The sequence below is a fragment of the Aethalodelphis obliquidens genome, unplaced genomic scaffold, assembly GCF_003676395.1.
Source record: "Aethalodelphis obliquidens isolate GAN/ISIS:26980383/991018 unplaced genomic scaffold, ASM367639v1 scaffold117, whole genome shotgun sequence".
Taxonomy (NCBI): domain Eukaryota; kingdom Metazoa; phylum Chordata; class Mammalia; order Artiodactyla; family Delphinidae; genus Aethalodelphis; species Aethalodelphis obliquidens.
The window spans coordinates 761,437-788,764 of record NW_020838061.1 but is presented as its reverse complement, the minus strand read 5'-3'; the positions used below and the strand labels follow the sequence as shown (position 1 = coordinate 788,764).

The 27,328-nt window shown below is 34.6% G+C and overlaps 1 protein-coding gene across 1 annotated transcript in view; it reads left to right on the top strand.

Moving 5' to 3' along the window:
- The first annotated feature begins 1,974 nt into the window (after positions 1-1,974).
- Positions 1,975-27,328, top strand: part of HDX (highly divergent homeobox) — a 177,574-nt gene continuing 152,220 nt past the window's right edge. Inside the window, exons 1-2 of the mRNA XM_027097871.1 lie at positions 1,975-2,086; positions 26,437-26,583. Coding sequence (XP_026953672.1) covers positions 26,437-26,583 — 147 coding nt within the window. The 5' untranslated portion in view covers positions 1,975-2,086. The remainder of the gene's footprint in view (positions 2,087-26,436; positions 26,584-27,328) is intronic.

The window sequence follows — 27,328 nt, the reverse complement described above, 5'->3', positions numbered from 1 at the left end:
TTGTAAAGCAATTATTCTCTGATAAAGGTGTTTTAAAAAAATTTTTTAAAGATATAAATGGTCTGCAAAAAGATCAGCTGTGCTATTCTTTGGAATGGCATTCTTTCCTTCAGAAGAATTCAGGAAAAGAGTAAAAATTAGCTGGTCAGTGAATTAAATCCATAGGATTGATTTCATAAGCATGGGGTTTGTATGAAAATATATCCAAGAGGTTTTCTCTTGTAACAATTTGACACTATAAACAGTTAGTTAAGACAAAAAGAATCAGCTAGAATATTATTTTCTCATGTGGGAAAAACATATCTGTTACTTGTTATTTAAGATATTTCCAATGAGTTGTATTTTCCTATTTGTCCTCTGGGGCATCAACAAGCTTATTTCCTCAGTATGTTAAGACTGTCAAAAAAAAGGAGCCATTCTGGGAACATTAAAAAAAAATTAAAGAAGTTACTTTTTAAAGAAGTTACGTAAAATTAATATACTTTAAAGAGGTTACATTTGAGGAGAGATGTGAATCAAATGAAGAACTGCGTCCTACAAAGTTCAGAGGGAGCAATAGTGCAAGGGCCCTGATGTGGTCATGAATTTAACTTGTTTGAGAAATGGAGAAAAGGCTGGTGTGATTGGAAAGTTAGTTAGTGGCAGAGTGGCAGGAAGTGAGGTGAGAGAGATGGGAAGGGGCTAATTTGTATTTTGTAGTATATGTGAGTGGAAGCCATTGAATAATCTGGAGCTGGGCATGATCTGACTTTTGTTTAAAAAAAACACTCAAGCTGCTCTATAAATAATCGACTAGAGAGTTCTGATGTACCCTGCCCTAAGGCCTTTGGTGGCTTTTAAAAAAATCAAAGTTCTCTGCCTACTTTCAAAGGCTTTTAGTATCAGTCTGTCCTATCTCCCACTAGTCCTCAACATACACCCTCTATTCGTTAGGCTGATTTCATCATGGACCTCCTCACAGTTTATATATATATATATATATATATATATATATATATATATATATATATACTTTTGCCCATTTCTTCCCCTTTAAGACAGTGTTTTCCATCCTCTCTTATCCACCATTCAAGAAATAGCTCAAATTTCAATTACAACATACAATGTTTCCCAACTCTCCTCACCTCACTGATGTTTTCAGTCATTAACGATGTAACTCTTGTCTGTAGTTCATGACTACATGACTAAGCACATGATCATGTACTTTATTATATTGTTGTGAAAGTTTAATGTGTGCTAGTCACATCTTCCGAATGATATTATAAGTTCTATAATAGCAGAGGACCAATGAATTCTACATCTCTCATGGCATCCAGCATATTTTGGGAGTGTATCAAGTGTGTTAACTGATGTAACATATGGCTTGAGGGGTTTTTTCCTGTAATGGTGTAATGGTGATTACTCAAGTAACTTCCAGCAGAACAGATATTAAGGTTAGGTGAACAGAAGCAATAATTTAAATTTCTTCAGTCGCCAGAGTCAACTGGAGACAAAAAACAGTACACTCACTCTTATCGACAAATTCTAAAGGCTCAGTGGACACCTTCTTGATTTCAGTAACACTGAATATACATTTGTCAATTGAACACTGACAACAAAAAAAACTATATTTCTGTATGTTATCATCTGATTTTGGCAGCGTGCAACAATTCTGCTGCAAGCGAATCTCAAGTCGGAAGACCAGGCAGCACCTGCTCAAATGGCTGGCATATAACTACTATAGTCACAGGGATGCTGGGCGTTCACTTCTACTCAGGAAGGGAGAGGTACAGAGAGGCCTGGCTTTGGATGCAGCTGATATGTGCTGGGAAGAGGCAGCCCCACTGCAGGCAGCTATTTCTCCTCCCCCCTCCCCACTCTTGGGTTCTGGGCTGAGGCCAGGGACTGTCCGGAGCTGATCTCGGCTCCCATTGGCCGCTGTCTTTTGTGACGTCACGATCATGATGAGAATTGATGATCGGACACGCTGATTTCATTGTCTGAGGAGGCAGTGGAGACCCAGGAAAAATCTCGCTGAATACGCCTGCCCCAGCCCTGGCTTGATCTGGGATCCTCTGATCCCTCCCGTCACTGCACCACGCCCGAGGTAAGCACCCAGCATGGGTAGGTGTGAAGGGCGAAGGAGGGCGAGCAAGGCACCGATCTAATGCTCTGCCCAGTGGGGGGCACGGAGGTTCAGAGGCCTAAAGAGGCTGCCAACAAACTGGTGCGGCTTTGGGGGAGCCAACTGCCTCTATCCTCCGAGTGAAGCCTGGCGGCAGCGTGAGATTAAAAACGAGATGAGGATAGGGATACAGTAGACACTGGCAGAGAACGAAGGACCTTGCTCCGAGAGAGTGCGACGTTTGGGACGCGCTTCTGGCCCCTCAGTAGGAGAAAGTGGCGCCTCTGCCTCCGAAGAAAGGAGGGGGAGTGAATTCTAACACTTCTAGATTTCACTGGACTGCAGATTTCTCACAGCCCTGCTCAAACGCGCTGGAGGTGCTGCGCCTGCGCAATAACAACCTCTGCGGGGAGGTGGGGGTGGTAGGGCGGAGTTCGTGGCAAGGAGTACAGGCGTGGAGTTTGCGTTTGCGCATGCGCCTTTTCCGTTTCGCTAGAGGGGGTTGGGCTGAGGTCTGTCTGGGCAGAATATGCGAAGGGTTGGTAAGTTGGCCTTGTGATGTTTCAAGCGCTAGTTGATGGAAAGAATCTGCCAGTTACTTTGAATCTGGCCTAATGAGCATATGCAGCCCCAGAGTGGGCCTGAAAAATGTAAGAAGGCAAATTCTTAATCTACAGTTATCAGGTTTAGAATAATGGAAAGAAGTCAGGAGTTTGGAATAGAAATTACTGAGATGGAAAACCATTTGGAGAATAGAAACACTAATTATTCAAGTGAATCCAACTTTTAGTCTTCAAGGAACTCTGATTTGGCGTGCCGCTCAGTGATTTTTGAAACAAATTCTTTGGAGAGACTCAGAGTAAGAAATTTTCCTTTCTTGTCTTTTTTTTTTTTTTTTTTTTCCTTCTTGGAAAGGTTTCTTTTAAAGCTTTGGTCTCGGTTTCAGGTTTGGCGCTAAGTCCTTCCTTCTTCCTCTGTGTCTCTGTTAGAACCACCAAGGTCAAATCCTATTTTGAGAGATCCTGTATGACTCCCCTTCATTGGGAGGGGCTATATCACTCGGCAACCATGAGGAACATCCTGCCTGTCTGTCCTTGGTGGAGAAATTGTATAGTAGTGTTAATACTTCTGCTCCACTGTCTGATCATGAACTCCTATTTTACAGAGGAATCTGGATTTTTCTCCATTTCTCATAGTTAAGGGATTATCAAGTTCTGGTGAGTTTTCCTTTGAAAGCCTCTCCTACCATTTTTCCCTTATTTTACAGTCTAGACTCTCATTACCACCCATCCAGTCATTCCAGGAGCCTCCTAGCCAGCCTTCTAATTCATCCTGTCAGACTAACGGCTTGATCACTTCCTTCATCAAGTCATTTTTCTCCACCAAAATACTATTGGCTTCTTATTTTCTATTGTTCCAAGCCCAGTTACACTTGGATTGCAAAGAGCTTTGTAATCTGACTTTATTATACCACAGGAACCTTATCTTAGTTTATTTCTCAGTGCACAACTCTCCCTAATGTCGCCAGAACAATCTACCTCCAGAGCTTTGCTCCTTGTATCACTACCACTCCCTTCACCTAAGATGCACTCTCTTTGCCTATTCACGTCTTACCCACTTTGGAAGCTCAACTTAAGTTGCACTTCTCTGTAAGTACCTTCCAAGTCTAATCCAACCATTATTAAGCTCACCTTTTCTAGAACTCCTACATCAGTTCTTATATTTGTCACTTTCTTATAGCCTGCCTTATACTGTCTTCTTATTTTTTAATTTTATTGTGTGTGTGTGTATGTATGTGTGTGTTAGACTAGACTCCTCAACTGGATTTTAAACCTGTTCTTAAGAGTTGGGACCATACCATCTACTATATACTTCTTTATCCAAAGCATCTGGATGACTATTTGAAATATCTACAGCTATATATGGTCTTTGTTTTCCAATTTCTTGGGAAACAAAGTAATACAGTTATCGAAAGAACTGTATATATGTGAAAAATTATTCATCATTAGTCAAGCAAGGGACCCTTCAGTGACTGAATAAACCTCAATATGATTCAAAGAAAATGCAATACAGAAAAACAGACATCTCTATATATTGGGTAGCCTGCAAATATGTTCTGTCCTGATAAATAAGACCAAGAGAACATTATCCCAGAAGTGGTTCTGTGTGTAATTTTCTCAGTTTGAAAAATACTAAGACATTTTCCATTGTCTATATTTCTCTTTGATAACATTTCATTATGCATCTTCTCTTAAATCCACTAATTATTCACTCTTTTTATTACAGGATGTCTTGTGTTTGCTGCTTTACATTGACTGTCACTGATAGTTTTCATCTTGAATCAGAGCTAATCATTGTGATGGCTGCCATAATTGCTATTTTATAATATATCAGTTGTCACTTCTCTACCCCTTGGGCTTCAAACTGCATTGTTCCATGGAGCTCAGTTTTATTTGAAAGAAAGTGAATGTGGTTTAATACAGAGGCTTTCTACAGATTTCACTTGGACTGCTGCTTCACTTTGAGCCACCATCCCAATATCCCATCAATGTTTGAGGTTTAGGAACATGGATGAAAAGCAGTCCAAAAGGGTATTATATTCTGTAAATTTGAAAGCTATTGTCATAGCCTATTGTAAGTAAACTATGAATATTTTAAATATATATATTTAATTAATTCTGCTTTTAAAATTGTATTCCCAGAGGGAATTATATTTTTATGTAGTGTAATCCCCAACAAGGTAAAAATATTTGAATTGTTGATTTTGATTTTACAGTGGAGTCAGTTAGCTAAACATGAAATTGGTGGTGTCTTATACTTGCACTGAGTACACTCTATCTAGGCATAGTGATTTGGAAGTAAACAGTGAAAATTCTAGAGACATATATTCTGCATACAAAGGGGACTGGAGAGGCTAGTGTATTCAGATACTGTCACTGACTGAGACCTTTCTAGACTGCATAAAATTTCAAGACAATAAACTGAAACTTGTCTGTGCAAATGGAATCATCCTTGTGCCAACTAGTAGCAAAATTGCCTGGATTAACCAGAGATCTAAGTACATGGCAACTGAACAATTGGCATTATATTGTCAATCAAATACTATACATCTGACATCTGTAAAGAAATCTACAACAGCAGAGCTGTCTTACCTTCTTGATCTCCTGTTGTTTTACATGAGACTTACGTCCAATTGGGTTGATCCTTAGAATCTTTAAATGTGTTATTTGTTAGAGTGGCAAAAATTGAGGAAAACATTTTCTTAGCCTCTCTTCCCTTGGGATTGGGGGAAATTTATTTTATGGTTCTTAAAACAGCCATGGAAACATGTGACTTACATGCCCTGGGTAGGCACTTTTCTCAGGTAGACAAGCATGGTGCTTGTCCAGGGTCATACAAGTAGTAAGTGGCAGAGCCAGTACTTCAAAGCAAGTGTCATTCTAGAGGCTTCATTCTTAACTACTAGGTTATAGGCTGGAGAGCTAGAATGAGGCCCTTCTTCATTTGTTTTAAAAAATTGTGTTTGTCTGTGTGTAAAATTTCTCCCTGACTTACTCTCTTTATGAGTCTGTAATGCCTATGACATTTTCCTTTCTCTCTCAGTGGAAATGAAAATTTTGAACAGATAGAATGACTTTTAAGAGAAAGGGATCCTTGTTTTGACTCCAGTGCCTTCGGTGGCAGAAGGCTTGTAGACCCATACACTACTTTTTCTATTGTCAAGTACCAAGCAATGGTGAAAGTGTTTCTTCATTGGGTTTTGTGAAAGGATAGATCATAACTTTTCTCCAACACTAATATATTGCTTTAATATATTTCTTTATATATTATACTTTCTTACTTGGTTAGCTTGGTCTACCTACAGTGTGCTTCATGGATGAAATAGCTATGCCATTTAGGAAAGTAATTATCCCAGACCCATTCTCCAAATAGCTTTGCCCTTTCATAGACCAATCATTTATTGTGTTGAAATCTCCTCAACAGAGAAACAATTGGAAGAGATCTGAGGAATTGTAAAATGTGGAAGAAGAAATATATTCTACATTAATGGGAAGTATTACATTAGGTATAGAATGCTCAGACTTTACTCATCCCCACTATTCTAAGACAACATGAAGTTATTTTTGAATATGTATGTAAGTTATTAAAATAATCAGTCAAGCATTTTAATTAGAACCTAGAGGCTCACTTTTATCACCAATGAATGCTTAAGAGATGCTAAAGGTCATTTTTGTTTTTGTTTCTCCCTTTTTGCAATTAGTAGTACTTAATGTAGAGAAAGACTACTTTTGAACTCAGTATTGGTTGTGATTTGGAGCCAGTTTACTTATCTGGTAGGGTTTGGTGCATCTGTGTCTATTAAATCCTTGCAATTCAAAGTGTGTTCCATGGAGTAGCAGTATGGGCATCACCTGGGGACTTCTTAGAAACTGCAGAATCTCTGGCTCCACCCAAGACCTACTGAATCAGAATCTGCATTTTAATAAGATCCCTGGGTGATTCATATGCACATAAGAGTCTGAGAAACACTGATACAAAGTGAAATATGAATTCTTGTACAACTTAAAATTTTTAAGAGCTGGTAGTTATAGAAATCTCTGAATTTCCTTTTGTCCATTTTCACATGTGTAAAGTAATATGTAATCAAAGTATTATCTGGCTAATATACATCAGTTTTGCTCCATTCTGGAGTCAACGTTGTCTCTTTGAGAAGATAGCTACACCTATGTGATGGGTAAAATTGTTAAGAGTGACTGAACCCACTTATTTTGTTGATAGTAATGACCTTACCATTAAAATGATATTTATCCTAATTACTTGACATGTCAACAGTGTTACAGAAGAGTATAGATTTATTGGGGTCACTGTTGCTAATACCTTCAAGAGGAACTGTATTAGTTTTCTATTTGTTCCTGTAATAAATTACCACAAACACATGGCTTTAAACAACACATGTATTATGTTACAGTTCTGGTGGTTAGAGATCTGAAAGAGGTCTCACAGGGTGAAAATCAAAGTGTCTTCAGGGCTTTCCTTTCTGGAAGCTCTAGGGAAGAATCTGTTTCCTTTTCTAGCTTCTAGAGGCTATCCACATTCCTTGGCATGTGGCCCTCTTTCATCTTCAAAGTCAGCAATGTCTGATCACATCTTTCACATTGCATCACTGTGACACTTACTCTTCTGCCTCCATCTTCCACATTTAAAGATAATTGTGATTACACTGGGCCCACTAAAATAATCTAGGATAATCTCTTTATTTTAAGGTCAACTGATTAGCAGCCTTAATTCCTCCTTCAACCTTCATTCACTTTTCCCGTGGACTCTAACATATTCACAGGTTCCAGGAATGAGGATATAGATACCTCGGGGTGCAGCGGGGTAAGGGTCAGCACAGGAATTGATGGCCTTTTTGGCTGATAAAGGAAGCCAGCCTCTAATCTTGTTATTGGGATAAGTAATTGGTTAGTGTTCAGGGAGAATGCCATCTAAACATGAAGATGGCCACTTACAAGAGAGGCCTACAACCCATCCTTCCCTCATTGTCCTCAGAAGGAACCAACCCTACCAACACCTTGATCTCAGACTTCTAGTCTTTAGAACTGCAAGACAATAAATTTCTGTTTAAGCCACCATGTTTTTGGTACTTTGTTATAGCAGCTGTAGCAAACTAATATAGTCAGGGTAGTCCTTTAGTTGATATTTAAGTTGATATCATCCTCAAAAGCACTTATTTATTAAGTTTGTGTTCTTTAATAGTCTAGGTGTTGGATAAAGTGAATTAGGCATCAAAGAGTTTATAATACACATTAGACATTTTTCATAAAACAAGTTCTGAAATACATCACATCTCTGGCCCTCAGTTTATTCAACCGTGAAATGAAGGCATGATCTTCATAATACCTAAGGATATCCCTAGCTTTAAAATTCTATGATTTTATTTATTAATTAAATTTTAAGAAGTTATTAAATCCATATATTAATAAAAAGTATTAAGTACAGGCAAAATTGTGTTAATGTTCTCTTCAGGAAACAGTATTTTAATAACTACCATCCCTGCCATTCATCACCCACTTCCTAACCTTCAACTTTAAAAAGAAGTAATAAAGATATTATTGAGAAACACCTTTGTTCTTTTGACTCTCTTGACTCCTTTGAAATTGGTTTAAGACTTAGGTTCAGAACACAGTAAATTAATAGCTCTCTATATGCAAATATATGCTTAATAAATAAAATTTTAAGTGACTAAATTAAAATATCTTTGGTAATTCACTTATATATTGGCTGCTTTTGAGAGCAGTGACTTGGAGAAGAAAGGGTTATTTTGCAAAAAGTGTTTCTCCGACTTCTCACTACTGCAAAGTATATTGAAGCAATATGTGTTCTGACAATTCACAAGTGAAGCTATTGTTTCCAAATAGCCTTGAGAATATTTTTGCAAATGGTTATCTGGTTACCTGAATTAAATATTAGTGGTAAAATAACAATTGCTGAATATGGTCATGATTAAACCTTGGATAGTATAGTCCATGTGTTCAGATCTGGTCTGATTAACACCAGTGAATAGCATTGTGACGAAATACACAGAAGCACATTTGTTATGTAACAATATCTCATTTTGTGCTCATATCCAAGTGAAACACATGACTAGGCAGGAGAAATGCAGTGCTGGCAAAAACATTAGAGGTCACTGTTTATCCCATTCTTCAAACATATATACATCTATGATTTGGTAATAACGTATGTTTTCTATCTTAATGTCATAGGCTTAACATAGGGTGGTGTCTCTAAAAATTGAGGTCTGCAGACCCCTAGGGGTCCAAGGACGTGTTCTCAGAGGTCTGCAAGTTTTATGAAAATTTTTAAATTTGAGGGTTTTATTTCACTGATAACCTTGAAAAGAAAACCTCACAATCTGCATGTGTTCACTTACACACAGAGCCTTTCCTCCAGGTATAATGATAAAACTTCTCTTTTATAGTCATAAATCACAATTAAAATACATTTGATGGAATGAGTTGAGTACCTTAAGGCAGAGTTCCTCAGACAGAGACCCAAAGGTGGATTTGGACAATATAGGAAATATTTTGTTTTTGATTTTGTTTTCTTCTTTTAAAGGAAGAAGAAAGATAAGACTTTACCTATGACTATCAGATTTTAGTTACAATCCATGAGGCTTTTAAACCATTAAGCAGTACTTAGTCTATTAAAATTATTTGTAGGGATAAATTTATGCTTCCACTATTTGATGAATTAGATATGTGTGTGTGTTGGTTCAACACTATACATGTGTGTAATTATATACTGTTACCTACTTACCACCAGATGGGGTGCTTTGAGAAATCTTTGTCCAACCCCCAAAGAACAGGATGTATACTTTTTCCCCAAAAATTTTTGCAATAAAATCAGGAATGGAAAGTATGAGAGTCAAACAGTCCATCTCTTTGCTTCTAGGTAAAACTACCCTTAAATCTTAACATATACTATGTAAATCTAACTCATAAAACACCAAAAGAATATCTAGTTTAAGTGAATAAATATGGCTTTAACATTTTAAAAACAAATTTTAGTTACCAATGGAAATTCTTGCTGGGAGTGAGAGAAGAGGTAGGATAGAGTAGGAGAGAGTTGTGTGGATGATAGAAAAAATTAAGAGAGAACAAATAAGGATAAATTCACAGTATGGTGAAATTAAAGAGACATATTATTTTGATATAATGAGTAATTTATTAACAATCACTTTTGCAATGTACAGCTATGAGAAATTTTATAAAGCTACCCTCAATAGTAAATTAAAATGCAACCTATATTTAAAGGTATTAGAATGTTAATTGCAGGATGTTAGGGGTCAGTGCTTATGGCAGTGGAATCACTATCATGAACTAGTGAAAGATAGAAATGATTTGCTTGCATGATTTGCTTGGGGCTAGAAATGTAAAACAGAAATAGAATTCAGTCACAAATATATATGGATCAAGGTAGTATTTAACTCATCAGGAGATGCTATATATCACTGGTCATTAATTGTCATTTATTCTGTTTGAGTGTATGCATGTGGGATTGTATGAAAGCAGAGCTAAAGACAACAGGAAATCAATTATCCGATTGAGGCCCTGTTTATGCTTCTGTTGTCCAACTGATTATCTGTTTGAAGTTGATCTTTCTTATTTTGTTATGAGTTTTGACATCTGAGTGTTTGATAAGGTATTTGTAGTTTAAAGGTATTTTATTATTTTAACATTACCACTTTGTGATAAAAGCAAGTGTCATTAAAAGCTAACAAATTATTATAATTGATGAAAAAATCTGAGATTAGTATATCTACTTGCCAGTGATTGTTTTTGAACAAACATTCATCATCTTTGAATTTAGACATTAGACATGTGGCTATAGAGATATATGTCACTGTAGATATATCTTTTCATCTATTTATATGAAAACTTTATACATAATATTATCTTGGAATTTGTGCCCCTGTCATTATGAATATATATTTAGCTTTCATGTAGCTGGAAAATATGAACGTTAATTATATAGAATTCTTAAGTGTTTTTTAAAGTGAGGTCAGTGTACAATTTCTTTGTGCCCTGAGAAAGTTTTCTGGGTTGTAGTTAAAATTTCCTGTTTCATGTTTCCACCTAAGTGATAGAGGCCAATTATACCTCTAAAATGGAAGATAAGAGATGTGTGCAATGCATTTCAGTAGTTATAGCCCAATGAACAAATAATGAATATCCTTTTATAGTATTTGAATAGATGCAATGCCTGTTACTTGACTTTATGCTTAGAAGATGTTGAAATTTATTTTTTGCAATATCTGCAAATTCTGGCAAGTTCATTATAAAATAACTAAGTAGAGCTGCTGTTTGTAAAGATGAGGATCATTAAATGTAAATGATACATTAAAGTGACAGCTTCTGAAAACAGATTTACCATAAATTCTTTTTTTTTAATAAAGTTATTTATTTATTGGCTGTGTTGGGTCTTTGTTGCTGTGTGCGAGCTTTCTCTAGTTGCAGCAGTCAGGGGCTACTCTTTGTTGCACTGCGCAGGCTTCTCATTGCGGTGGCTTCTCTTGTTGTGGAGCACAGGTTTTAGGTGCACGGGCTTCAGTATTTGTGGCACGTGGGCTCAGTAGTTGTGGTTAGAAGGCTCTAGAGCACAGGCTCAGTATTTGTGGCACACAGGGTTACTTGCTCCGTGGCATGTAGGGTCTTCCCAGACCAGGGCTCGAGCCCGTGTCCCCTGCATTGGCAGGCAGATTCTTAACCACTGAGCCACCAGGGAAGTCCACCATAGCAATTATTTTACATGTATTCAAATTTCATTAAATTCAAAGTGTCAGTTCATTATTGTATATTTAATCAAGCGTTTGCTAAATATTACATTAAAAAATTATGCAGAGGCACCTACATACATGGACACCATGCCCATTGGTGTTGTGCTTAAGTTTTTCATTCTCCAAAACTTTAAAAGATCAAAGTCTCATTACATAGAAGAGGGTCAGGATCTGTCTTCCTTTTGCCATGAGAATATATTAATGTATGTTTGCTTTATTTGAGGTTTATATACACATGATGTGGGAGTGGTTTGGTATATGTTAAATTAATTATTACTATTAGGAATGACAAGTTGGTTACATAAATGTTTACAATTAACAAAAATAACTTTTGTATAGCACATTATAGTTTACCAAGTATTTTAATTAAGATAATTCATCATGTGAAGAAGAGTAGGACAGATTTTATAACTTTATTTTCCAGATGAAACTAAGGCCCAAAAGGTCAATTATCTTTGCTAAGGTCACAAAACTAGCAAGTAGTGAAGCTTAATAGGAACAGAGGTGTCCTCACTCCTAACATAGTGTTCCCACTCCACCACTCCAAAAGGCCACCTGAACTTCTGCTTACGGCTATGATGAAGTAACAAGAACAGGGTTTACCCTCTCATCTTAAATATCTAAAAACAAACAAAAAAAACAGCAAAAATATGTATGAAACAGTGGATTTTGGACATTTGACAAAAAGTAGCACAGGACCACGATGTTTTGAGAGAAGGGAAACAAATAAGATAAGCCCTGTGAATGTCCCAACTCACTGCCTGGAGAAAGTATCCAGACCACAACCAAGGGAAAGGGAACCAAACAGCCTGGAAGTCTCTCTGAGTTGAGGAGACAGAATTCAGAGTTCACAGAGGACAGGGTGACTAGAATTTGAGGTATAGAGTACTGGAGGGGAGAACGCTCACAGGAGAAAACTGCACATAGATAGAGCTCTGGAGACTTGTAGAGGGGCCCCTTGAATCTTTGGCTGAATACTGATCAACGCCAGTGTGTTGCAGATGGGGAAAGAACCACTAGAAATGATCAGGCAAGCAATCCTCAGAGCTCACATAAGACGAGGAATAGTTTAGGTTTTCAACCACCAGGCTGGAAAACTATATTTCATGGAATATCTAGGAAGGTCCTCAGAAAGGTATTACTTTAGTAATGAGACAAATTAGCCCTAGACTAAAGGAAATTTTGGATTTGCCTAACAAAGCAAACCTCAGATGAATCAATTTCCAAGTAATTTAAATATATCCCAGAACAAAGTTCCAAAATATTTAAAGAATATAAAAACATCCAGTATCCAAGAGCATCATTAGCAATATCTGCCATTAAATGAAAAACTACAGAAAGTATGCAAAGAAACAAGAAAATACAGCTCATAATTTGGTGAAGAAATAATTTAAAAAAACAGAATGAACAATAATAGAGTTTAAAATTAGTAGAGAATGTAAAAGCAGCTATTAAAACTGTATTCTCTATGTTCAGGAAGGTAGAGGAAAGCACAAGCCTGATGAGGAAAGAAATGGAAGATTTATTAAAAGATCCAAATTGAAATTCTAGAGACAAAAGTAAAACTATGGGAAAAAAAAGTGAATGGACCAACAATGAGCTGTGGGACAATATCACTCAATGTAATATACATGTTTTTTGAGTCCCAGAAGGTGAAGAAAATTATTTTTAATTAACAGTTGAAATTTTTCCAAATTTGATGAAAACTATGAACCCACATAGTCAAGAAGCTTAACAACTTCTGAGAAGAAGAAAGCTAAAGGAAATGGCTCCAAGGCATCTCCTAATCTAACTGCTCAAATCCAGAGAAAAAAAGCTTAAAAGTATCCAGGGCAAAAAATATCACCTTTATGTACAATCACTTTTGGGGAACAAACATTAGAATGACAGGAGGCCTCTTGTTGAAAACAATGCAAGTCAGAAGACCATGGAATGACATGTTTAAAGCACTGAAAGATTAAAAAAAAATCTGTTAACCTAGAATTCTATATCAAAATATCAAAGCAAAACAAAGGTTTTCTTACTCATTCCAAAGAAAAACAAAATGCACTGACAGCAGAAACACACTACCAAAAATGTTCAAGGAAATCTTTCAGGCAGAAGGAAAATGATACCAAATTGAAATTAATTTTTCTTCATTATTATGTTTTTGTTTTGAATGTAACCTGTAGAGAATTAAAGAAAATGAAGGGCATTACTACAGTAAAGCTCCTTGCATTGGCACCTAAAAAAAGAACTTTGGACCTACACAATGGAAGTAAAAAATATGTAGGTAAATATGTATGATTTTTAATTTTTGAAAATCACTTTCAATGATAACTGTTTAATTTTTTTAAATAACCATTTATTGGAGGTTTTATAACATATGTAAAAGCAAAATGTATGACAACAATAGCACAAAAGACAGTAGAACAGAACTACAGGTATACTATTGTAAGATTCTTCTATTATATGTGAAGTAGTATATATAATATTATGATAAATTAACTTGATAATAAATTAAAGGTGTATACCATGGTCACTAAAACAACCATTAAAATAACATGACAAAGAGGGATGAGCTAACCAAGAAGATAAAATAGAATTATAAATAATGTTTAATTAAAATCAAAATAGAAAAAAGGAAAAAAAAGGAACAAAAAACATATGAGGCAAATAGAAAACAAATAGATTGTATCTAAGCCCAACCATATCAATAATTATATTAATTTCAAAATGGTCTAAACATACCAGTTAAAAGGCAGGTACTGTCACATTAGACTTTAACTCATCTATAAATGTCTACAACTAACCCACCTAAGTATAAAGAAATAGATAGGTTAAACATAAGTAAATGAAAAAATATATACAATGAATCTAAATAAAGTTGACTATATTCATATCAGATAAAGAAGATTTCAGAGAAAAAAATATCAGCAGTAAAGAACATCATTCATATTGATAAGGGGATCAATTAATTAAGAGAACATAAAAATCCTAAATATTTATGTACCTAATATCAGAGCTCCAAAATATATGAATCAAAAACTGTTAAAAGAGACATGAGAAACAGACTAGTATACAATTAGAAATGTTAACAGCTTCTCTCAGTAATTGCTAAAATAAGTAGAGAGAAAATTAATAACTGTTTAAGACTTGAACAACACTTTCAACCAACTCAACCTAATTGAATCCACCCAAAGAGAGCAGAGTACACATTATTCCCAGAAGCACATAGAAAATTGATCAACATGGACCATATTTTGGGCCATAAAACAAACCATCAAAAGTTAAAAAGTTGAAGTCATATGAGGGATGTTCTCTGATCATAAAGGAATTAAACTAAAAATCAATAAATCAAAGATATCTGGGAAATCCCCAAATAGTTGGAAAGTAAACAACACAGTTGTAGGTAACCAATGGGTCAAAGGAGAGCCCACAAGAGAAATTAGAAAGCACTGTATGATCAGTGAAAATGAAATTGCAATATATCAATATATGTGGAATACAGTTAAATCAGCACTTAAAGTTCATTTAGAGCATTAAAAACTTGTAGTAGAAAAGTAGAAAGCTTGAAAATCTGTTACTTGAGCTTCACTTTAACAAACGATAACTAGAAGAGCAAATTAAGCCCAAAGCAAGCAGAAAAAAGTAAATAATGAAAGCAGAAATAAATGAAACAGAAAACAGTAACAGATACAAACTACTATATATAAAACAGACAAGCAACAAGGATATACTGTATAGCACAGGGAATTAGACCCAGTATCTTGTAATAACTTATAATGGAATATAAGCTGCAAAAATTCCTGAATCACTATGCTGTACACCTGAAACTAACACAATATAGTAAATCAACTATACTTCAATTTAAAAAAATAGAGAAATGCAATGAAACCAAAACATGGATATTTGAGAAAAGGCTGTACACAAAAAAGAGAGAAGACACAAATTACCAATATCAGGAATGAGAGAAAGGATATCACTACAGACTGTACAGACATTTAAAAATATACTACTGGACTATTAACTTTACGCCTATAAATAAACAACTTAAAGTAAATGTATATATTCTTTGAAAGACAGAAATCATCAAAGCTTGTTTGAGAAGAAATACAATAACTGAGCACTTTATTAAAGAACTTGAATTTGTGATTAAAAATCTTTCTTTTAAGAAATCTCCAAGCCCAAATTACTACACTAGTGAATTCTACAAAACACTTAAGAAAGATAAAAATTTACAAGTTCGAGATCCCTTGAAACAAGTTAAACTCAAAGGAAATCATGCCCAGACACATTATAATCAAATTGCTAAAAATCAAAGATATAGTGTTGAAAAAAGCTGGAGAAAAACAAAATACATAGGGAAACAAAGATTTGGAAATGACCATGGATTTCTCATGACAAAACATGGAAAACAAAGTCAGTGGAAAAACCACTTCAAAAATATGGAAAGAAATGTAGACCAAAAGCCAATGAATTAAAACATTACAAAGACATATTAAAATAATAAAAAAAGAAGTTGGAGAAAGGGGAACAGCAAAACAAAAAATCAGAAGGACAAACAGAAAACAACTAATAAAATGGTGCACCCAAATCCATCCATATTAGTAATTACGTTAAATGTAAGTGATCTAAACACACTAACTGTCATACTGTCATACACATACTGTCATATTGGGTTTTTAAAGCCCAACTGTATTCTACTTATAGGAAATCTACTTTATATGTAAAGACATAAATTAAAATAAAATGAAAGAAAATTATATACTATGACAGGTTATTCAAAACAAAGCTGAAGTATATTCATTAGTGTCAGACAAATTAAAATACAGAAAAAGGAATCGTATGAGGAATAAAGAAGGGGTATTACATAATGAATAAAGGATCAATTCACCAAAAATATGTAACAATATTAGTTGAATATGTGTCTAACAACAGATCTTCAAAATACATAAAGCAAAACTGATACAATTAAAAGTAGAAATAGACAAGTGCACAATTATACTTGGGGACTTCACCTTTCCTCTTTCAGTAATTGATAGAATAAGTCAGGAAATCAGTAAAGATACAGAAGATCTGAACAACACTATTAAGCAACGTGACCTAATTGACATTATTAGAACTATCTGCCTAACAATAGCCAAAGATACATTCCTTTCAAATGTTCATGGAACATTCTTTAAAAGAAACCATATTCTGCCTGTGCCATAAACTTTAAAAAATTTAAAACAGTTGAAATAATATAAAGCATATTCTCTATTCATAACCACACTAAACTAGAAATCGATAACAAAGATATCTGGAAAATACTTAAATATTTTAAACAATAAAGAGGAAAATTAATATTTTGAACTGAATGACAATTAAAACACACCCTGTGTCATGATAGTTTTTATTTGCATTTCCCTGATAATTAATGATGTTAAGCATCTTTCAAATACCTGTTGACCATTTGTTTGTCTTTTCAGAGAAATGTCTGTTCAAGCCCTTTGCCCATTTTTAATTGGATAATTAGTTATTTTGCTATTGAGTTTTAGGTGTTTCTTATATATTTTGGAAAGTAACCCTAATCAGATATATGGTTTCAAATATTTTCTTTCATTCTGTAGGTTGCCTTTTTTTTTTTTACTCTAGTTGGTTGTTGACTGTCCTTTGCTTTGCAGAATATTTTTAATATGATGTAGTCCCACTTGTCCATTTTTGCTTTTGTTGCCTGTGCTTTTGGTGACGTATCCAAGAAATTGTTGCCAAGACCAAAGTCCAGAAGCTTTTTTTGTATGATTTCTTCTAGGAGTTTTACAGTTTGGGGTCTTATGTTTAAGTCTTCATTTTGAGTTGACTTTTTGGTGTATGGTGTTCACACCTGTTGGGAGGCCTATTATTAAAAAAACAAAAGATAAAAAGTGTTGGCAAAGCTGTGGAGAAATTGGAACCCCTGTACATTGTTGGTGGGAATGTAAATTAATGTTCAGCAGCTATTGTAAACAACATGGAGATTCCTCAAAATGGTTAAAAATAGAACTACCATATGATCTGGCAATCCCACATCTGGGTATATAGTCATCCCTTTGTTTCCATGGATGTGGAACCCATGGATAGGTGGATACAGAAGGCCAACAGTAATGGACTTGAGCATCCTTGGATTTTGGTATCTGTGGGGGTTCCTGGAGCCAATCCCCCAAAGATAGCAAGGGACAACTATCCAAAAGTATTGGAATCAAAATCTTGAAGAAATATCTGCATGCCCATGTTTATTGCTGCACTATTCACAATAGCCACGATATGGAAATAGCCAAGTGTCCATCGACAGATAAAGAAAATGTAATATATACATACAATGGGATGTTATTCAGTCTTTAAAGAGAAGGAAATTCTGCCATTTACAACAACATGGATGAAACTGGAGGACACTATTCTAAGTGAAATAAGCTAGTCATGGGACAAATACCACATGATTCCACTTATGTGTGCTATCTAAAATAGTCAGAAGCAGAGAATGCAACGGTGGTTGCCAGGATGGAGGGTGAGGGAAATGGGAAGTTGTTATTCAGTGGATACATAGTTTCAGTTATGCCAAATGAAAAAATTATAGAGACCTGTTGTAGAACATAATACCTATAGTTAACAATACAGTATTGTGCAGTTCAAAATTTGTTAACAGGGTTAATCTCATGTTGTGTTCTTATTACAGAACAAATAAACAATGGGACATAAGGAAACTCTGGGAGGTGTTGGATATGCTGATTACTTTGATTATGGTGATGGTTTCACTAGTTTTTGTATAAGGCCAAACTCATCAAATTGTAGACATTAAATATTGTACAGCTGTATGTACATCAGATATACCTCAATAAGGCTGTTAAAAAATCCAACCTATCAAAATTTATAGAATTCAGCCAAAGCAGTACTTAGAAGTAAATTTATAGCATTAATTGCTTATATTTAGAAAAGAAGAAAGCTCAAAGATCAATAATCTAAGTTCCCACCTTAAGAAACTAGAAAAAAGAAGAGCAAATTAAGTCCAAATAAGCAGAATGAAGGGAATAGTAATGATAAGAGCAGGAGTAAATGTAAATGAAGACAGAAAAACAATAGACAAAAGTCAATGAAACCAAAAGCTAATTATTTCAGAAGATCAATAAAAGTGATAAGCCTCTTGTTAACTGACCAAGACAAAAGAAACAGATTGCCAATATCAAGAAGGAAAAATACAACACAATAGAACCTATAAATATTCAATGGATGATAAAGGAATAGTATATAAGAAACTTTACACCTTTAAATTCAGCAACATAGATAAAATGGGCCAATACTTTGAAAGACACAAACTGCCCAAACTCACTCAAGAAGAAACAGATTGTCTGAATAATATAGAAATGTAATGCATAGCTTAAAACTTTCCAACAAAGAAAATTCCATTCTCAGAGGGCTTCATTGGTGATTTCTAACAAAGATTTAATGAAAAAATAATAATTCTATGTAAACTCTTCCAGAGCATATAAGTAGAAGGAACACTTCCTAACTCATTGCCTGTACCAAACCAAATGCAATACAAGAAAAGAAAATCACAAACATCCCTCATGAATGCAGACTCAAAAATTTTCAACAATATATTTCCAAATGAAATAAATATATAAAATGAATAATACATCACCACCAACTGGGGTTTATTCAGGAACAAAATACTCATCCAACACTTGAAAATCAACCAGCATAATTTACCATATCAAAAGATTAAAGAACAAAATATGTGCAATTATCTCAATACAAGCAGGAAAAAACATTTGACAAAATTCAATATCCATTCATTATAATGATGATAGTAACAGTAATAATAATAAAAACTCTCAGTTTAATAGAAATAAAAGGAAATTTCCTTAAACTTGTAAAGCATGTGAAAAACCTACAGCTGATGTAACACTCAATGGTGAAAGACTGAACACTTTTCTTCTAAAATTGAGAAAAAGGAACAAATGTCCAATCTCACAGCTCTGATTAAAACATTATACTATAGGTCTTAGCCAGTGCAATAAAGAAATAAAAGACCAGTACCTACAGAAATGTAGATCAATGGAACCTGATAGAAAGCCCAGAGATAAATCCATGCAAATACGGTCACCTTATTATTAATTTTTTTTTGTGTGGTATGCAGGCCTCTCACTGTTGTGGCCTCTCCCATTGTGGAGCACAGGCTCCAGATGTGCAGGCTCAGTGGCCATGGCTCACGGGCCCAGCCACTCCGCAGCATGTGGGATCCTCCCGGACCAGGGCATGAACCCATGTCCCCTGCATCGACAGACGGACTCTCAACCACTGCACCACCAGGGAAGCCCTGGTCACCTTATTTTTGATAAAGGATGCAAGAATATACAACGGAGAAAAGACAGCCTCTTCAATAAGTGGTGCTGGGAAAACTGGACAGCTACATGTCAAAGAATGAAAGTAGAACACTCCCTAACACCATACACAGAAATAAACTCAAAATGGATTAAAGATGTAAATGTAAGGCCAGACACAGATCCTTTTTGACCCACCTCCTAGAGAAATGGAAATAAAAATAAACAAATGGGACCTAATGAAACTTAAAACCTTTTGCACAGCAAAGGAAAACATAAACAAGACAAAAAGATAACCCTCAGAATGGGAGAACATATTTGCAAATGAAGCAGCTGACAGAGGATTAATCTCCAAAATTTACAAGCAGCTCATTCAGCTCAATATCAAAAAGCAAACAACCCAATCCAAAAGTGGGCAGAAGACCTAAATAGACATTTCTCCAAAGAAGATGTACAGATTGCCAACAAGCACAGGAAAGGAGGCTCAACATCACCAATCATTAGAGAAATGTAACTCAAAACTACAATGAGGTATCACCTCACACCAGTCAGAATGGCCATCATCAAAAAATCTACAAACAATAAATTCTGGAGAGGGTGTGGAGAAAAGGGAACCCTCTTGCACTGTTGGTGTGAATGTAAATTGATACAGCCACTATGGAGAACAGTATGGAGGTTCCTTAAAAAACCAAAAATAGAACTACCATACAACCCAGCAATCCCATTACTGGGCATATACCCTGAGAAAACCATAATTCAAAAAGAGTCATGTACCACAATGTTCACTGCAGTTCTGTTTACAATAGCCAGCACATGGATGCAACCTAAGTGTCCATCAACAGATGAATGGATAAAGAAGATGTGGCACATATATACAATGGAATATTACTCAGCCATAAAAAGAAACAAAATTGAGTTATTTATAGTGAGGTGGACGGACCTAGAGTCTGTCATACAGAGTGAAGTAAGTCAGAAAGAGAAATACAAATACCGTATGCTAACCCATATATATATGGAATCTAAAAAAAAAAGAAAGTGGTTCTGAAGAACCTAGGGGCAGGGCAGGAATAAAGACGCAGACGTAGAGAATGGACTTGAGGACATGCGGATGGGGAAGGGTAAGCCGGGACGAAGTGAGAGAGTGGCATGGACATATATACACTGTCAAATGTAAAATAGATTGCTAGTGGGAAGCAGCCATATAGCAGAGGGAGATCAGCTTGGTGGTTTGTCACCACCTAGAGGGGTGGTATAGGGAGGGTGGGAGGGAGATGCAAGAGGGAGGAGATATGGGGATATATGTATATATATAGCTGATTCACTCTGTTATACAGCAGAAACTAACACATCATTGTAAAGCAATTACACTCCAATAAAGATGTTAAAAAAAAGAAGAATGAAAAGGGAAATGTATTGGAAAAGAAGAAACAAGCCTTTCTCTGTGGATGACATATTTGTTTAGAAAATAACAGACAATCAACAAAAAAGCTGCTTGAATCAGTAAATTAATTTAGCAAGGTGAATATACCAAATTAAATTGTATGTTGATATCCTAGCAGCGAACGATTGGAAATTTTTTAAATTTCCAGCTCTATTGAGGTATAATTCACAAATGAAAATTGTATATATTTAAGGTATACAATATGATGGTTTGATTTTATATATATATATATATATATATATATATATATATATATATAATGAAATGATTAGTACAATCAAGGTAATGCATATATGATATCCATCACCTCACATAGTTCTATTTCTTTTTGGTGTAGTGAGGACACTTAAGATCTACTCTCTTAGCAAATTTCAAATATACACTACATTATTTTAAACTATAGTAACCATGATTTTAAAAATACCATTTACAATACCCCCCTTCCCCTTCAAACAAACAACACACACATAAGAAATACACAGGTATAAGTTTAACAGACTATGTACTGAATCTGTATACTGAAAACTATGAAACTCTGAGGAGAGAAATCAAACAAGATCTAAATAATTAGAGAGAAGTATATCATATTCATGATTTGGAAGACAGAGCAATTGTCCCTAAACTGATCTATAGATTCAATCCAATCCCAGCAGAATTTTTTGTTAGTACCAACAATCTGATTCTAAAATTCATATGAGAATGTAAAGGATGTAGAATAGCTAAATTGATTTTTTTTAATTACAGTATTAGAAGGCTCACACTTCCTGATTCAACAGTTATGATAAAACTACAGTAGTTAAGACAGTGTGGTTTTAATGAAAGAATTGACACATAGATCAATGGAACAGAAAAGAGTGTTCAGAAAAAGAGCCACACATATATGGTCAAGTGATTCTTAACAAAGATGAAAGAGCAATTCAATAAAAAGTTTTTTTCAATTAATGGTACTGGAACAATTGGATATCCATATGCAAAAACCCCCACAAAACTTCGACCTGTACTTCACACCTTACACAAAAATCAACTCCAAATGGATCCTAAACTTAAATGTGAAATGCAAAAATATGAAGCTACTAAAAGAAAACATAGGAAAAAGTTTCTGTGACCTTGTGCTAGACAAAGATTTCTAAGGTATGGCACTAAAAGCACAATCCATAAAACTAAACAGCAGTGACAAATAGGGTTTCATCAAAATTAAAAACTGCTCTGTGAAATACACTGTTAATAAAATAAAAACAAGGCACAAGCGAGGATAAAATATTTGAAAATCATATTTCTCATAAAGGACTTGTGTCCAGAATATGTAATGAACCCTAAAAGTTAAATAATAAGAAACAAACAATCCAATTTAAAAATTTGCAAAATATTTGGACACTTCTACAGAGAAGATGTATGAATGACAAATAAGAATAGCAAAAGATGCTCAATATTATTATCACTAGGGAAATACAAATTAAAATCACAATAATAATACACAATTACAGAACTATTAAAATGACTAATTTTTTAGAAATATGTGATTATAATTCTGGTAAGAAAGTGAAAGAACTGAAACTTTCATAGAATGTTGGTGCAAAAGCAAATTTGTACTTTTGGAAAGCGTTTATATTTGAATTATAAAGTTAAGTATACATTTACCATATGACCCAGCAGTCCAACTCCTAGGTATTTATTCAAGAGAAATGGAAACATATTTTCAGACAGAAACCTGCACACAAATGTTTTTAACAGTTTTATTCATAATAGCTAGGAACTTAAAACAGCCCACATGTCCTTCAATGGATGAATGGATAAACTGTGGTATATTCTTACAATGGAATGCTACTCTGCAAGAAAAGGGAGCAAATTACTGGTACAGACAACACAGATGAATCTCAAATACATTATGCTAAATGAAAGAAGCTAGTCTCAGAAAAAATACAAACTGTATTATTCTGTTTATATGGCATTCTATAAAAACAAAATAATAGGAACAGAATAGGGATTGTCAGGGGCTGGGTGGCTAGAGAGATTGATTATAAATAAGCAGCATTAAGGTTTTTTTCAGAATGATAGAACTGTTCTGTACCTTAATTGTGATGGTGGTTTCATGACTATATATGTTTGTTTTAACTCATAAAACCATGCATGAAAAATAGTGATTTTTACTGTATGTAAATTTAAAAGCGAATAATAATAATGGATTAAAAGGACAATGTTAATAGAGACATGTTGGCCAAGATAAAGTTATTCAAGGTATTATATTAACCTAAGCTCAACTCTTTGTAAACATACAAACAAAAAAGTTGATGGCTTACCCAAAATTCAAATATTTAGTGTTGGCAAGAATGTATTCTATTTGAATTGGTGATGATTTTATGGACTCATTCCATTTTTAAAACCAGGTTTTCCAAGAACGAGTCCTTAATGAGTAAAATTTTTTTGTACTTTTCAAATGATTTAGCCACTTTAAACATTATTAGGGCATTATTAGAGCTGGTTTTAAATATGATATCAGATATATAAGGACAGTGTTACATAGGAATTTATCTGAAATATTCCAATGTAAAAATAGAGCCTTAGCTATATTTTAGCTATTTCATTCCTCAAAGCTGTATTTTTCAAGTATTTCCAAAGCAATACATCTAAAATATTTCACTCATTGCTCTGCTTGTTTGAATAGAACATACTGAGCATAGTTTAATCTTTTGCCAATGGCTCAGGGTCTTCATTAAAACACCAAATCCTAAAGCTGAGAGCAACCTAAGAAATTCCATATCTGAATATGATAGATAAACTGAAGGGCCTAGTTATCCTTTAAAATATAAATATGTTACAACTATAACATGCTTTAAAACTTAAGAAAAATGAGAATTCCCTGGCAGTCCAGTGGTTAGGACCCCATGCTTCCACTGCAGGGGGCACAGGTTCCATCCCTGGTTGGGGAACTAAGATCCCACAAGCCGCGGGTTGTGGCTGAAAAAAAATGTAAGACAAATGAGTTCACATATCTTAAATTACTTTTAACAATCCATACTGGTAAGTAAAACAACTCATATAATCCAGAATTTTACAAACTAGGAAATGGATGCTCATAGAAATTAAGTGATTTACCAAATAGTCTCCAGTGGAGTTGAGAGTAGGACACAAGTTGTCTTATTCCTTGTGGGCTGGCATATGCTCAGTGGGTAGTACAATGCAAAGAGGATTAGACTAGGAAATCATGAGGTAAAGCTAAATGACTTGTTATTTCAATATTTAATCCCCTAGTTCAGTTAATTACCTTCCCTACCCCAATACAGTAGACCTCACTTTCTATGAATCCAATGGATTTTCATTTTATCTTCCACATAAATAACAACCCAACTTTTAAAATGAAAGTTTTTACATTTTTTTCCTGATTTTTGTGCAAGCGATTAAGAACTTTGGCTGTGCAGTCATTCAATAACTTGCCACTCCATAGACCAAGATAACTAATCTGCCATGCTTTTTAAGATTCATATCATACTGGAGCAACAGTTGTAGCCAGCCAATAGGAAACCATTCCTACATAAGGCAGCTATAGTGATACACTTGGGGATCAGCCATATCTTGTACTCTAGGCTTTTTTATGGTAGTTACAGCCCTACAGAGAAGAATCAGAGCCATTACCCGTATTATGCATTAGTGAATTGAAATTTACCACACTCCTCAGATCTCATTCCAAAGTACTGGAATACCAATACCTTGCTTCTTAATCCACAACAGATGAGGTATTTCAGGTATTTGACCGTCATATTCTGGCTCCTCTCCTGACTGTAGCTGAATCACTTAGGAAAAGGAACCCCAAATTGCTCTGAAAACTGGCAAACATGATAGTAATATTGCTTTGATGAATATCGTCCTCTGACCCAAACATCCTTGAAAATTTGGTCTGGTTGCAGATAAGAGGTTTACATTTCCACATTGTTGTACTTGAATGAGATCCCCTTCATAAAGTGGAGTTATTTGTTTCTGAATGTTCCTGCCCTCTCTCACAGGCAATTTTCTCTCATCTGATCTCTTAACATTATATAGGAAAACGTTTGCATGGTCAAGAAAACAAGTCGTGTACAGATTTCACTGGATGGCTATGTGACTCTCTTTAATTTCTTTATGAAACTGCTTTATTGTTCAAAATATTCAAAAAATGGAAATTATTTTTTATTTCCATGTCAATGTACTTAGTTTTTTCCATACCCAGTATACTAGAATGATTTCTGTTTGGTTTGGCTTATATTGTTTTAGTTGCCACTGTTTTCCTAATTTTGAAGAGATTCATTCCTTGCAAAGGGTTTTCTTTCTGTCAGCTTTTAGGAATAACAATTTTAGTGTGACAGCTTTTAAGAGGAACCTGAAATTGCCTTTATCTAATTAGTGCTCTTCTTTATAAAATGCACTACTAGAATTCATCTCCTTTATGAAGAGTTTGACCTGCTTCTATTTGTGAGATTCACAGAGTTGTTCTCCCTTAATATTAAACATCTTGCCTATTGGCAAGAAGAGCAATGTGTTTTTAAAATTTCTCTTGTCTAATTATGATGTTGTTGATTAAAAGTACTTGGTATATTTTTAGTAAACTATACATGATTTTTAATTTTGGTTTATATACTACAGCTATTAAAAATAATTATTTTGGTTAGTATTGCCTAAAGCAAATACATTTTCAGTCACTAAAACTTCCTGTTTATTTTTAAGCTTTAAAGAGAGATTTTGACTTAATATATTAAATGAACCCCTTTAGCCCAGAAAAATAAAAGAATAAACGCACCCTTTTGTTTCAGAGCACAGCTTTTGGCTGTAAGACATATGCCAGATGCCGTGCTTGACAAAGAACAGTGAGTGTCCCTGTTGATAATTGACCACCTATGGCTACTACCATGCCACAATCTCTGGCTTTACTAGCCATAAATATTTATTTTGGTGAAAGAAGCTTTTTCTCTCCATGCACTGACACTAACCAGATAAGGGCTTTCTGCTTTTTTTTTTTTTTTTTGTCTTTAAAGTTGATACTTTTTCTGAACAAATTCAATAAGGGTTCACATTATGCATAATATTCATTATTATGAGAACCTCTCTCCCTTTAGCACACAAATTATTGCCCATTACTGGGATTATTTCACTTAAAGAAATCTTGCAGCTTGAAAGCATTGAAATTGTATCAAAAAACAAAAACGTGCAAATTCTACACAAACCCAATTTTTATTCAAATTTTCAGAATATCTTCTTTTATTTTTAGATGAATCTACGTTCTGTATTTACTGTAGAACAACAAAGGATTTTACAGCGTTATTATGAAAATGGAATGACAAATCAAAGTAAAAATTGCTTTCAGCTCATATTACAGTGTGCACAGGAGACTAAGCTGGACTTCAGTGTAGTCAGGGTAAGTATTGAGGTCTTAAACTCTTGAATTTATAGCTTTGTACTACAAGTCATAATTGCTTAATATGAAAAAAACTATCAGGGTGTGAAGTCACTAACTATAAACAGCTTCATTTTCCTGGTATAAAATTACTATTTTTTAATAAATACCTAATCATTTAGTATGTTTTTGTTTTCTATAAATACCTTGAAAGCACTAAAACTTTTGCATTTTAAATATATCTTTTAAAAATCCCAGTCCTTTGAACTAATAGGTACCTTTAGGATTAGTTGCTGATCTCATGCTTGGTTTACACCTAGAATTTATCTAGATATAATCCTCCAAACTGATATTAGTAAAACAAGCATTTACCAAGGGAGTTAGCATATTTTCTTGTTATGTTTAAATTTTTCCAGCAGGTATTTATGAATTTAGTATTTTTGTCTTTTTAGGAAAACCTATCCTTTTTATGAATATCTCTTCCTCCTTTTAAGTAAAATGTATGCATTTTAATGGGTTAGCAAGTAAGGGACAAGAAATCCCTAGGGAGGAAAATTTCCTTTATCACAACCATTGTTATTCAGCTGTAAAAATCAGAGCTGCTACACATTTGGGAAAGGCAGTGAGAAGGTGACAGAGAGGAGGCAAGAGATAAACCTAACAGAGCTAGTCACAGATTTCATAGTGAGTGCATAGGTCCTTTCATGATTGTCTGAACGGGCTACAAATCTCCCTGGAGCGAAACCTTAGGGATTCAAAGATTAGC